The 13,358-nt window shown below is 33.0% G+C and overlaps 1 protein-coding gene across 1 annotated transcript in view; it reads right to left on the bottom strand.

The window, feature by feature from the left end:
- LOC111508880 (cytochrome P450 6a2) overlaps positions 1-12,687 on the bottom strand; it is a 35,730-nt gene extending 23,043 nt beyond the window's left edge. Inside the window, exons 1-2 of the mRNA XM_023164505.2 lie at positions 12,528-12,687; positions 11,903-12,219 (exon numbers count right to left, since the gene is read on the bottom strand). Of these exons, the coding sequence (XP_023020273.2) occupies positions 11,903-12,214 (312 nt within the window). The 5' untranslated portion in view covers positions 12,215-12,219; positions 12,528-12,687. The remainder of the gene's footprint in view (positions 1-11,902; positions 12,220-12,527) is intronic.
- Positions 12,688-13,358: the final 671 nt, after the last annotated feature.

The raw sequence follows: 13,358 nt of genomic DNA, 5'->3' as shown, positions 1-13,358 counted from the left end.
TCGTTAATAAAGGTTTGTATAGAATCTTTCATATTGGGCAAATAACAAAGGGTTTTGAGTTTTTGTTCGGTCTCGTCAATGCCTCTATAATTACTTTTGCCTTCGTGATATGCTTGTATCAGTTCTAAAGCTTCTTTTTTTATCTGTGACATCGATTAGTTTGAATTTACATCTTTTAAATTTTAATGAAGGTCACTTGAAATTTTGTCTACTTACTTCACGAAATCGTTCATAACTATCTGAATATTCAATGTAAAGATAACAAGGTATGTTAGGTGCGATATATTATTTTACAAAATCGATTACGTCTCTTTCAAAGTTATTTGAAGAAAGCTGAACAGTTACTCTCTGTCCTAAAAATCCTTCAATTTGTTTAGTTGTATTTGGAATAGGAAAGTTCTTTATTGATTTAATTTTATCCGGATTTGGTTCGACACCGTTCGTAGTAACAATATGCCCAATATAAGCCACTTCTTTTCGTAAAAATTCTGACTTATCAAGTTGGATTTTGAAGTTTTCTCTCTTTGAGTCTTTGAAAACCTGCTCTTAGCCTTTCGGTATGCTCTTGAAGAGATGTGGAAAAGATGATTATGTCATCTAAATAAACTAAGCATTTTTCGTTCTGAATACCTCTAAGGATATTCTCTATCACTCGTTCAAAAGTCGCGGGAGCATTCTTGAGACCGAATGGCATCCTGAGGAACTCGTAATGCCCATTTTCAGTATTGAATGCTGTTTTTTCGATGACTTCCTCACACATTTCAATTTGGTGGAATCCGCTGGCAAGATCTAAAGTCAAAAAATATTGGCATCTACCTAGTTTATCTAGTAAATCGGTTATATTTGGCAAGGATACTTATCATCAATTGTTTTCTCATTAAGCTTCCGGTAATCTACAACAACTCGCCATTTTTGTTTACCGGAGTCATCCATTTTCTTAGGGACGACCCAAATTGGGGACGACCAAGGTGAACTACTAGGCCTTATGATTTTTTGATCTGACATTTTTTGAATTTGTGTTTGGACTTCTTTTTTGTGAATGAATGGATATCTGTATTTATACGATGTTAAGTTTTATTTGTAAAAACGGTTAATTCTCATGGTAAAAAATATCGGAAAATTCTAAACATAATTTTTCCATCATTGATTTTTCTTCGACATTCAAATGGTCAGTTCTAATATTAGAAAAGTCCAGTTTACGTTTGTACGTCTCATCAAAATTATTAAAGTTGAATTCTTGTATGCATGTTCTATCAAATTTTTCAACGACAATACGTTCAGAGAAATCTAGTGTAATCTGATCCGTACTGTTATTTAATATAGTTGTTAGTTCTTCTCCGTTTCTCGCGATCGACAAACTCTCTGGAATTTCGCAGTTGTGTATCTTTTGATAAAGAATCATAATTTCACCGTCGCGTACATATGTTTTTATCTTAATTACTTGTTCGTTTCGGGGAAGTATGGTTATGAGGTTCAAATAATTTTTTATTTTAAGATAATGCAATTTGATTTGTGAATGAGGTGTTGTCAAAAATCCTTTGCTCAAGTTAACATTTGCTTGAAATAGTTTCAAGTTATCAATACCTATCAATCCATGAAATGTATTGTGAAATTTGAAGAAATAAAATTTCCGATTTCCTGAAACATCAAATACTATGTTTGTGACAAGATTTTTGAAATACGGTTGACACTATGAAAGGATCATTTTGGATTCTGTCGGGGTATAGATTATAAGCTAGATTTGGATCAATAAAAGATTTAGTCGAACCTGTATCGACTAAAAATTGCAAACTATATTCAGGTAGATATAGAGTAATTCACTAGAATTACTTGTATTTGAAGATATTATTACTGATTCTACGTTTGATTGATGTCTTGGCCTATCAATTGAAAATTTTCATCAGGATTACATTCAGTATTTTCGAAATTTTCATACTGACTCTGATTTCCAACTTCAGAATCTTGTGAATAATATTCAACATCATTCGTTTCTGTATTGAAAAGTTCCTCTGAGATAAAGTTCCTTTGTTGAGGTCTACTAGGAAATGAGGGACCTGGTTGATTTCTGTTGAACGTTTTTCTTGTTGAAACACTCATAGGTGTTTGACTGGGAAGATTTCGATTGGGATTGGGCTTGAAAACGTCTGGTTATTAGTAGGTTGTTTGAAAACTTGAGAATTTCGAAAAAATTTTTGTTGTGTAACATTAGTTCTTGGTTGAAAATTTATAGACTGTGAAGGGAAATTGTTTCGTAGATGGAATTGATTATTTGAAGATCTATTTTGATTAAACGATTGACGATTTTGGAATTGATCGTTTCTTGTATTAGCGTTAAAAGAAGTTCTTGGAAAATGAGACTGATTTGTATTTTGATTAGAATTTGATCTTATTTGGCTACTATTTTGTCTTACAGAAAATCTGTTTGATTGGTTTTGATAATAATTGATATTTTCTTCTTGAATGATGAATTGCAAAGCTTCATTCAAATCAATAGGTCTCATACAATGAATTGTGGTTCCTAAATAAAAACGTTTTTAAAGCTAATGAATTATATAATTTGCGTTTTAAAACTTTCTAATTTTCGTCTGTGTCATGAGAATCAATATAGCAACAAGTCATATTGAGAATTTGCAAAATTCGATCAAAAAATTGTTGAGGTTTTTCAGCCGGGTATTGTTTCATCATAACCATGTCTCTATTCAAACAGGCTTCATCGCGTTGATCCGCAAAATTCCTATACAGTGTGTCTTTCAAAATATTCCAAGTTGTGACATTTTGAATGTTAACTACTAATTTAGCATTTCCTGTTAGTTTACTAATCAAACTATTCAATAGATATGCATTTTGGAAAGAGTTTGGATTCTCAGTATCATAATAATGAGTAACTGAGCTATCACAAGTACTCAAATATCTATTAAGTCAATTTGGGTTCCCATCGAATTGTGGAACGCAATTTAAATATTCGGGTTTGAAAACATTTGTCATTTCTGAAGAGTTTGAAATATTCGAATCTGAGTTTTGGTTGTAAGATGTATTATTACTATTGATTGGAATTGATTGAGAAATTAAATTAGTTCGATTTGAAAATGGGTTTACAAAAACTCGATTAGTTTTTGGATTTGGATTTGAAATAGAATTGTCTGAGTCAGCTAAAGACAATGATTGAAAAATATTTTAAAGCGACATAAAATCAGAGTACTCACAATAAAAGCAAGATTTTGACCATCGCTTTCTTAACCACTGTGAGAAGTCTGCCCTGGTTCAGCGATTTTGTCTTCACCAAGAGTTTCTTCCTTGCAGAAGGGGACGATGAAGTTCCTCTTCTCGAAAACAGCTTCGGTACGGAGTTTTCTGCAGGTCTTCGATTGACTGGGTTTCCTGAAGTTCTAGGAGCCGCTCTGCTTTCAACACCAACTTGTTCTGTTCACAAAGATTCGATTGCCAATTAATCGTTGAAACGAAAATCACTCCTACGATACGCGTAATTTGGACAATCCTACCGACTGCGTCAATTAACTATCGACGGCACTAAACTTGCTTTTTAAAAAAATACTTTCATTGTTAAAATCTTGAAAATGAAAAATTATAGAAAAACAAAATATATTGAAATTATACGTGTTTTGCTTTGAGGAATGAAATCTGACTGATTCTGGATACGAAGCTTCGAAGATGTGCGCTTCTGTGAGAACTGTTTTGTCAGCATCTGGAACAGGGTGTTGGTACTGCTAGGTCAGCGGGATTGTCCTAGGTGGTGAGATAATTTGTGTCAAATTATTGAGTTTTACTCTGGACAATTGGCTACATTGGTCAAGCCACATTTCAAGTTTCCACATTTCAAGTTTAAAAAGTAAGCTATCGAGTGTCTTATTTTTACTCAGACAGCCAAAACCAATAACAAATTTCACTACATTGAAAATTGTATGTTTACTCAAGCCTATTAGATATTCACAAAAGGGTTTCCTTGTTTCCCAAGCAATCCAGTTTACACAATCATGATACAGCGATTTTATCAGACCTCAATGAATTCAAAACTCCTATGATTTCAAATTGTATAATGCACTTCCTGCCAATATTAAAAATATGAATATTTGAATATTTTTTTTTAGTTATAAAAAAATATTTAAAAAAAAAGTCCACTTCAGAATATTTAGAACCTGTGCGTAGACACACTTTTGACGCAAGAAATATGCTCGTCGAACCTACACATCTAATTTGATTATGTTATAATGTACCTTGTAAACTTGTTACAAATTTTTACTGTTTATTTTATTTTATAGAAAACTTTGTACCTTGCACCTACTTGTTTTTCTGACTTGTCATAAATGTATTTCATACACCACATAATCAAATAAATATATCTATCTATCAATCTATCTAGGATACGTTAGGTCTGAAGTGAGTGGGTTCATTCGACCCTCCACCGCAACCCGCAAGGGTTTATTGTGGGTCCATATTCACACTCGGTCAAATAAACCCAGCTTCTTAACGAAGCCGATTAGTTTGTATGGTGAGTGGTCTTTCAGGTCAGATGGTGATATTCATTATTTATGCCGATATGACAACTGCAGTAAGTATTCATTACTTAGTGCAGTTGGCATTTTTTTTCAGTTACTGTATTTTTAGAGTGAAAATATAAATTACTAACTGTTTCATGCGGCTTCGTCCGCGTAGAATTTGGTTTGTCACATTAAGTTTCGTTACAGATCACAAATAGGGGGTGATTCCCTTTCTTGATGATTTTTCACGCTACATAAAGAACTTACTTGCATATTTCAAGATTATAGGCTCAGTAGCTTCGGCTGTGTCAGTAAGTCAATCAATAGGTATCCACTTAAACAATATCTACTATCTGTTTCCGCTGTTTCACCCGTGTAACCCTGGAAACCCACCCTATGTGTTATTCCAGGTCATTATCTATCTATATATTTACTTATATTTGAATCCATTGAGTTTTTTAGGCGTGAAAAAGTAAAAAAAAACGCATTTATAATATTAGAATGAGAAAGATCACTAATGTATTTCTTTCTACTCTTTTCAATATTGTATAAGTGGGTTCTTATTGATTGACTGACACTTATATATTAACGTACAGCCGGAGATACTGAACCTAGAATAGGTTCAGTTACGTAAATAGGAATCAAGAAAGGTAATCATAAATTTCCATTCCAAGGGGGAATCATAGGAATTTAAATTTTTTTATTGAATTTCATCAGTTTTGAAGTTGAAAACCTGAAGTTTTGAGTTAAATCAAAAATATTATGACTATTTGCTGAAAATAGTCTGTCACGAAACTTAATGTGACATATCAAATTCTACGCCAGCGAAGCCGCGGGCAACAACTAGGTTGAATACATTTTGTGTAAGTTTGAGAAATTTCCCATGTATTTGTCTATCTTTCATTCACAAGTGAATCATTATATAGACTATACATATGTTAAACCAAAGATTTAGCCAACAAATTTTAGCAGTATTTTCTCCAGGAAATATTTGTCATGAGTTCTCAAATCGAAAAAACTTCTTCAATCATGAACTCAATTTGGAAATATCTAACAAAATATAGTAGGTGGAGCTTATCAAAATACGTTAGTGAAAACTGTACCCACATTGGTTGAGCCTGTTTTAGAGATTAGCGCACCATTGTACAGATAAACAAACGACCCACAATTTCATTATTATTTCAGTGACATAGCAATAATGAGTAAAATTTTAAATTATACCTAATTATACCGAAATAATCAGTTTCTACAGATCTTCAGTAAGGTGCATTAATTGGCAAAAAAATTCAAACCTGACCGTTTTGAGTTCTCAAATTCGAGTAACTTCCATGTACAGACAGCGATCGGTTATGTTTCAATTTTCAGACAGATAATTTGAATATTTGAGCAAATTCTAGGTGGTAGCGGACCTCATATCGATGTTTTCACTGTGTTATGGGTATTTACCGTTCCACAACCTTTAAAATGAACAATACTGAGATCTTCTGAACACAAACTCATTTCAGTGTTGGGTGAATTGCCGATAAATGTTGGGAAACAATCTGAGCCGCGCGAAGTTCGACACTTCAGATCTGCTGAGTGGGAGGATCATCAAGACCATTTCGAAAGTTTCCCCTGGCTAGATGTTTGTTTCAGCTCTAAAGATGGTGCTTCAAGAGTCACGGAAGTTATTCTATCATACATGGTTGCATACATTCCATTTTCTATGAAAGGAACTTCTAACGGCAAACCTTGGTTCAATAGAGATGCGAGGAAGCTGACGCCTTCAAAAATCGCGCCTATTAGCAGTGGTGCAAAAATCTGGGTACCGAAAACCGAACTAGGTTCCTCAATGCTCGCAACAGCTGCGAACTTAGGCAAAATGCAAGCAAAAACTTCACGATTAGAGAATTCGAAATGCACTGCTTGCAAATCCCAATGGATCTATATCCTTCTCTTCGGTAGCTGAATCTGTTAATTGAAACTTTACAAAATCCACAATTCTACCACTAACACAAGCGTATGGTTTGATTGCAACAACAGCCATAGAAAAAGGAAATCTACCTGTTGTACAATTTGCGTCCCACTCCACAGTCGATTATCTGGAAAAGGCACCAACCACTATTTCCACACTAGAATCCACAATGACGGAAATTACTTTCCGATAACGTCTAGTGAGGCGAATTCTGAAATAGCTCAATATCAACAATGCGTCTGGTACTGATGAAGTGACCGTCACCGTACTTAAAAATTGCGCAAATGAACTCGCACCAGTATTTTGCACAGTTTTCAAACTGTTCTACGAGAAAGGGTTTTCTTTTTCTTGTTGGAAGATTGCTTGCGTTCAGCCTAATCTCAAAAAAAATCTTTCAACTAACAATAGTCCAATCGCTATGCTATAAGTGATTTCAAACGATAATATACTTCAATATCCTGAGCGATCATCAGTATGGTTTTCGAAAACAAAGATTGATAGGCGACCTGTAGCGCTTGATATTTCAAAGGCTTTTGACCGTGTGTGGCATGAGGGTTTGCTGGCCAAACTTAGAAGATATAGCTTATTGGATCATTTGTGTGTATAGCTCTTCAGTTTCCTGGAAAAGCGTTCCCTGCAAGTGGCCATTGATGGATACCTCTCGAATACTTTTATCATCAACGCTGGTGTTCCTCAGGGATTGGCTTCAATCCTATTTTTATTGGAAAAATCAAGAATCCGAAATATTGCTTTGCTAACGACAACACACTTGTTTCTTCATTCTATTTGGATTCCAGAGCATCGGCGGCGAATGCTCATCTTCACCGACAGCAGGAGGTAGCTTATTTTAATAAGGATCTAGAAGTAATTTCGAATTGGGGTGAAAATAACCAGGTTTAATTCGATGCCACAAAATTCCAGGCATCGGTTACTTCCAAAAAGATTAATGTCTACGAACCAGATATAATGATGTCAAGTCAGACAATTTGGCTATCTGCTTCGATAAGTTTGTTTTGGGGTTAAAATGTACACCAATATGTCAAAAACCTGGAACACTGTTCCGCACCAGAAAACTGTACAGACCTCAGCAACTTTCGATGCTTCATAAAGCTCAGATCAGTTCTTCTTTGGAGTTCCCATGTGTGGCCCCTAAGCATACTCTGAAGCTGCTGGATTACATCCAGAAGAGAGTCATCCGCCTGATTGAAGATGCTAACATCTATTGCAACCTTAAGATTGTTGGCAGTTGGGAAAATTGAAGAAATTGAGGTAGTTTTCTACAGTTCGAATAAAAAAATGAACTCCTCATTTATTCCAGAAGATGTTTGACAGCATCTTTCAAATCACCAGTACTTTTTCATCAAATAAAACAATACTTCATTATCAGAACTCTTTTAAAATGATAATACAAACTTCTGGTATTGATTCAAGTTAAATCCAATCACTTCCAGATCTAATGAAAATCTGCTGAAAATCATTAGATTTTTATTGATTTGATATATGCATTACGCACATTTTGGAAAATGCCACAGATTTTCTTTCTATTGAATTGTATACCTCTCAAGATGGAATATAGAGTTATCCACCATTTTCAATATGAAGTTTTCCTCCAGATGCCATACAATATGCTAAACAAACATCTGAAAATTTTTGTATCACACCATCGATAGAGAATATCGGTTCTGATATAAAAATATAATCTGTGTTTCTTCATCACACGTTTCGAGCTTATTTGTCGTTAAACGGAAGTTTGCTCAAGTTTTTTTTCGTCTTTTTTTATTATATAGATTCCGCAGTATGTGAATTAACGACTTATACAAGTTGTTGCAAAATTTTTAATGCAAGGGTAGTACAATGTAGTACAATGTACGATAGTTTCCTCAGACGATGTAGAAAGTATTTCACTAATATGATTCATAAACACAGGTCATTGGGTATTTTTCAGGAAAAGTGCAAATAACATGTGGATTGCTTTTGTAGTGTGTACATTTTCAAATTCTGGCATCATCACAATGATATCACAAGTATTCTTCGCAAGATATTTTTGGTGTGGAACACCTATAGCCGCACGTGAAACCGATTGCTGTTCTGGCGACGGGTCGCCATGCGCAAGCGACTGTGCGATTCTCTTCCCAATGGTTTGGCGTTACGCCATCCCTTTCGCCACACTGAGCTCGAATACCTATAGTGTATACAGTTGTGTGTACTTCAGTATACATACCAGTATTTTACTGAATTTTACAAAATAAAACGAAAGTGAGCAGTCTCCTACAAAGAAAGCAAAATCACCCTATCAATACATTCCTGAGTAAATTATATTTTTTTATTATATAATCGAAGTGTGCATTCATCTGTGCATTACACCCTTATATATTTAGTCTGTCTCAAGGGTCAGTAAATGTAAAATCCAATCTCTTGATTGATTAAAATCTACACAATTTTCATAGCATTTAATATTTTCAAATTATTTAATAATTAATTTCAATTTCATTCTTGTGAGAAATAACGCACTGAAACACTTGTTTGAAGAATAAATTTCATGAAGACTGACAGAATTATCGCATCGTATCGCACGAATGTTTTTCTCAATTGTTATTAATACGAACATCAAAAAATTAATTATTTTTCTGATGATGGTGGGATTTATATTGAAACATTTATTATTGATATTTATAATTCTAGGTCTTTAGTGATATATTGCAATAAGTAGCTAAAATTCTTGAGTTTACTTATATAGGAATATTGAAGCCACATTCTTCAATAAATATTTCATCATTCAACAATCATGAGGGTCACAAAATATTAATATTGGAACTGAACATCACCAAGGACAGTTAGACAGAAGATATACTAATAATGTTATTCAAGATTTCATCATTCTAATAGTATCAGACTATACTACTTTTTATCTTAGCTTCTATCAACATTTTTATATATTTCTTAGAGTAAATGATAATAATGTTATGTGCAATACTTTTGTAACATACTTCAAATATCATCGACCAATTGTTATAGTAATACCGTCAGAGGAACACTGAATATAACTATTACCGAAGTCACTGATTAAAAGAGTTGAGTTGTCACAATTTGAAATAAACTTTTAAATCTTGTATTAAATGAAAATGAATGTTTGTCAAATGAACTATCATCATTTTCTAGAAAAAAATCGTAATATTTCATTTTTACGTTATGCCATATTATTTCATGTCGTAATTTGTTTTTTTATGCATATTTTTTGTACAAAATGTTTTGATGTTTTAGATCTGTCAGGCGTCCCGTGATGAATCACAATTTTTTTTCATGGGGAGTCAATTTTCTTAGTACCAACGCACTGATATTTCTTCTGTATCAAAAATATACCTTGTTCCTGTGGGAAAAATTATATGTACAGTACGTATAAATACTTCAAAATATCGAAGACGAACTAAGTAACGAAATTTCATTTGTTCTATTGGCGAAATTTATGAACACGACAATATTATTTTAGTAACATTTCATTGTGAGATATTCACTAGACAGATTTTCATACTCTGGATGAAAACGCTTGATAAAGCTATTGTATATCGAAACACGTTTTGCGATTTTCTAAACTGTTTATTGAAAATCTGACAATAATTTATGGATTCTTATCGAGTATCGGCCAAATACACAACATTTCTGAATGCGTCAAGTTACTAGCCAATAAAACTCTTCAGAGATTCATATGACGCAGTTACTCTTTGTAGTGAACTGTTCAGTTTGATCCTTATTACACTTCAGTCAATTTTCTATAGATCTAGTTTTGTTTATTTTCTACATTGTAGAAAGTCAGTCCGTCAAAAATTAGATAGAAACATTGACTTCTACTCAGGAGAATATAATTGAAAGAATATTTGCACATACGTTATGGACTGCAATATAAGAATTCATGTCAATTATAATTACGTCTGTAATTGAGTTCTGACATTTTATATTCATTCCTACAACACCAAAAAAAAGAATTTGTGTTCTACAGAACTGAATATGAACTGAAATCTCGTGTTAGTAGGACGACTGACTTTTGCACACGCTCCAACAATAGTTCCAACTTCAGATCTGGTAATCGTTATAGAACCTACAGCTCAAATTTCACCTGGAGGAATTGCTGATAGCACAACTGTTTTTTCTCAACCACTTCAAGTTGAAAAAATTCGAGAGCAGTTTTGAAATTCTTTCCGCAGATAAAAGTGAAGTAATTGATTTTCGAGACAATATATAAAGTACACAATACAAATTGTACTGTTAAAACAATGAACTTTTACAAAAAACTAAAATAAATCCCCATACAATTGGGGAAACAAAAGATATTTAGGAATCACACGTTTGAAGTTAAGACCTCGTTAGTCCTCAGCTTGCACAAGTTTTGACTTTTGAGAGTTATCGTTCGTAGGAGGGTGACAGCTGGTTAACGAAAAACAGATTTTGACAGATTTTAATAGATTTTTCAATAGATATATAAAATTCTACCTGAATCCACAAAAATTTTCACAAAAACTGAACGTACTCGACTCATTACAGATGACTAGAGTAAATCTCCACATTTTTATGATTTGACAAGAATAAACAAACGAAATTGTCTTGTAAGATCAATCATTAGTCAAGTTTGAAACCTTTGTCTGTTACATGAAGCATACTTTTATTTCTTCGAAGAACTGAACTACATAGTTACACATAGAATACAGTAAAATAACCCTTCATCAAGAGCAAAGCATATATACAAATTTCTTTCAAATACTAGCTGGAAGAAAAACTCAGATGAGATAATAGGATGAATGTCCTCCCCCACCTGAAATTTCGAACCATACTATTGATGGTTATAGTGTTCCATGTAAGTTACGTTCCATATCGATTTTTTTTATATTATATCAAATGACTGTGAATATATATTTCAATCACATCACAAATTATTATACCACGAACTGTATGATTCAACGTTCATATGGAAGTAATTTTTTGAGAGGAGTTGTTTTCAGTATGATTTAAAATTTATTCAAAATTCATGTGAAAGTATATATTTTAAAGGTGTTTTGTCGAGTATTTGTCTAGAAAAACTTTTGTATATAATCTACATATCTTCATGAAAAGTTTTGTCGCTGAAGATTATTTCGTTTTTATTTTTTTTTTGGAGGTGTCCCACATTTTTCTAATGATGAAGAAGTAGATCAGCAAAGAATTTTGCCCCAATAAACTAGTCTCTCCTAAAAATTTCAATTTAACTGGATTGAGGGATTTGGGTTAATTTTTCAAGATTTTCTCTTTCACAAATGTGTTCTACTATCAATTCGTGCTTTACTGAAATCAACAGTATATAGCCAAAGATTTTGACAAAATACATTCGGAAATAAATCCTTCAATTTTTGAAGTGTATAAGACAACTTTTCGATTGAAATCTTCACTTGGATCACTATAACTATAATGTTTCGAATAATATTACCTTGACTAAAATATCCTTTGCTATTTCCGGATCTGCTATAACTAATATTGGTCGAGTAATTGAAAATATCCCTGCAAACTTATGCTTTTTTCTCCTGATTTCTTCATAAATGTTGCAGTTTTCGAACGTAGCACCAGGATATTTGCATAATAGGTTTTGATAATTTCCCAATGGAAATTTAGGGATCAAATATGGAAACTTTCTGTCTCTCCAGTAATTGAAGCAGATTGAGAAGTAGGTATACACAACCAATAATAGAATGCTGGCATATATGATCAGGTCAAGTAACAGGTTTAGAAAATATATCTCCATAATACCTGAAAAATGTTTAATGCATCATAAACTTACCGATCGTTCATCGAATATCTACATTGATAGATGTATATCAATCCCAACAATGGTGAATATTCAGAATAACATTAGCAGAATCAAATTCAAGACATATTGAGTCAGAAAATTTTCAACTGTACATTTATTAATGTAGTTACTTTTCATTCGATTGTTAGTAGGAAAAGATTATATTTTGGTAATTCAAAATATATTAGTAGCTCTAGGAAAACTGATCTCTATCGCTCAAAACGTTTGAAGTATTATTGAAAAACAAAAATTATAATGAAAATCTCACAAATTCTATCAATGAAATATTTCCGACAGTTTAACCGACACTTCAACTGTTCTGCCTCAATTTTCACTTCAATTCGAAGTAAAGCTGTAATATAACAACAACGAACAATTCAAAAACAATATGCAAGGACAAAGTTCCACACAATACATTATTCATAAACATTATCTTCTGGTTCACTAACGAGTGTTGAATTTTCTTAATGAAGGAAGTAAATAATGAGCATTCAGAGTGTGATATGAAGCAGGGATATCGAGTGTTTTCTATAGTAGGTGAAGTTTCTCTAGAAAGAACAATAATGATGATTTCTTCATTATGATATGTATGAATGTTTCATCAAATACTTGTAATGCTTGAATTATTGGATAATTCATAATAATGAATAATCCCCTTTGAGAATTATTTTGTAAAAACCATGAATGAACAGATCCTATAAAAAATACTGGGATTGCTTCTGCAGTTTTTCGAATGCTGTTTTGTGAAGTAATGAGTTATTGAATGGTGATGATTATCATCAAAGAAGAAGAATTTTCCTTCGATTCGTTTGGGCGCAACTGCACCTCGGGTGTTCCACAAGGAAGCAACCTAGGTCCAATTCTCTTTAATGCCTTCATAAACGACATAGTTGAGGTCATTGACATCAACTGTTTGATATACTTGGATGACCTGAAATTATATTGTGAGATCAATGGCATCGAGAACTGTATTCAACTCTCCCTCAATCTGAAACGTGTTGAGCAATGGTGTTTTCGCAATAATCTTCCTTTGAACGCGAGTATATGTAATGTAATGACGTACATACTGAAAAATCGTCCATTTTCATATCAATATTCA

This window comes from Leptinotarsa decemlineata, unplaced genomic scaffold (genome assembly GCF_025532065.1).
Source record: "Leptinotarsa decemlineata unplaced genomic scaffold, Ldec_3_MD MMD2_tig00000035_RagTag_RagTag, whole genome shotgun sequence".
NCBI lineage: Eukaryota > Metazoa > Arthropoda > Insecta > Coleoptera > Chrysomelidae > Leptinotarsa > Leptinotarsa decemlineata.
The sequence above is the reverse complement of the archived record's forward strand: the minus strand, read 5'-3'. Positions and strand labels throughout refer to the sequence as shown.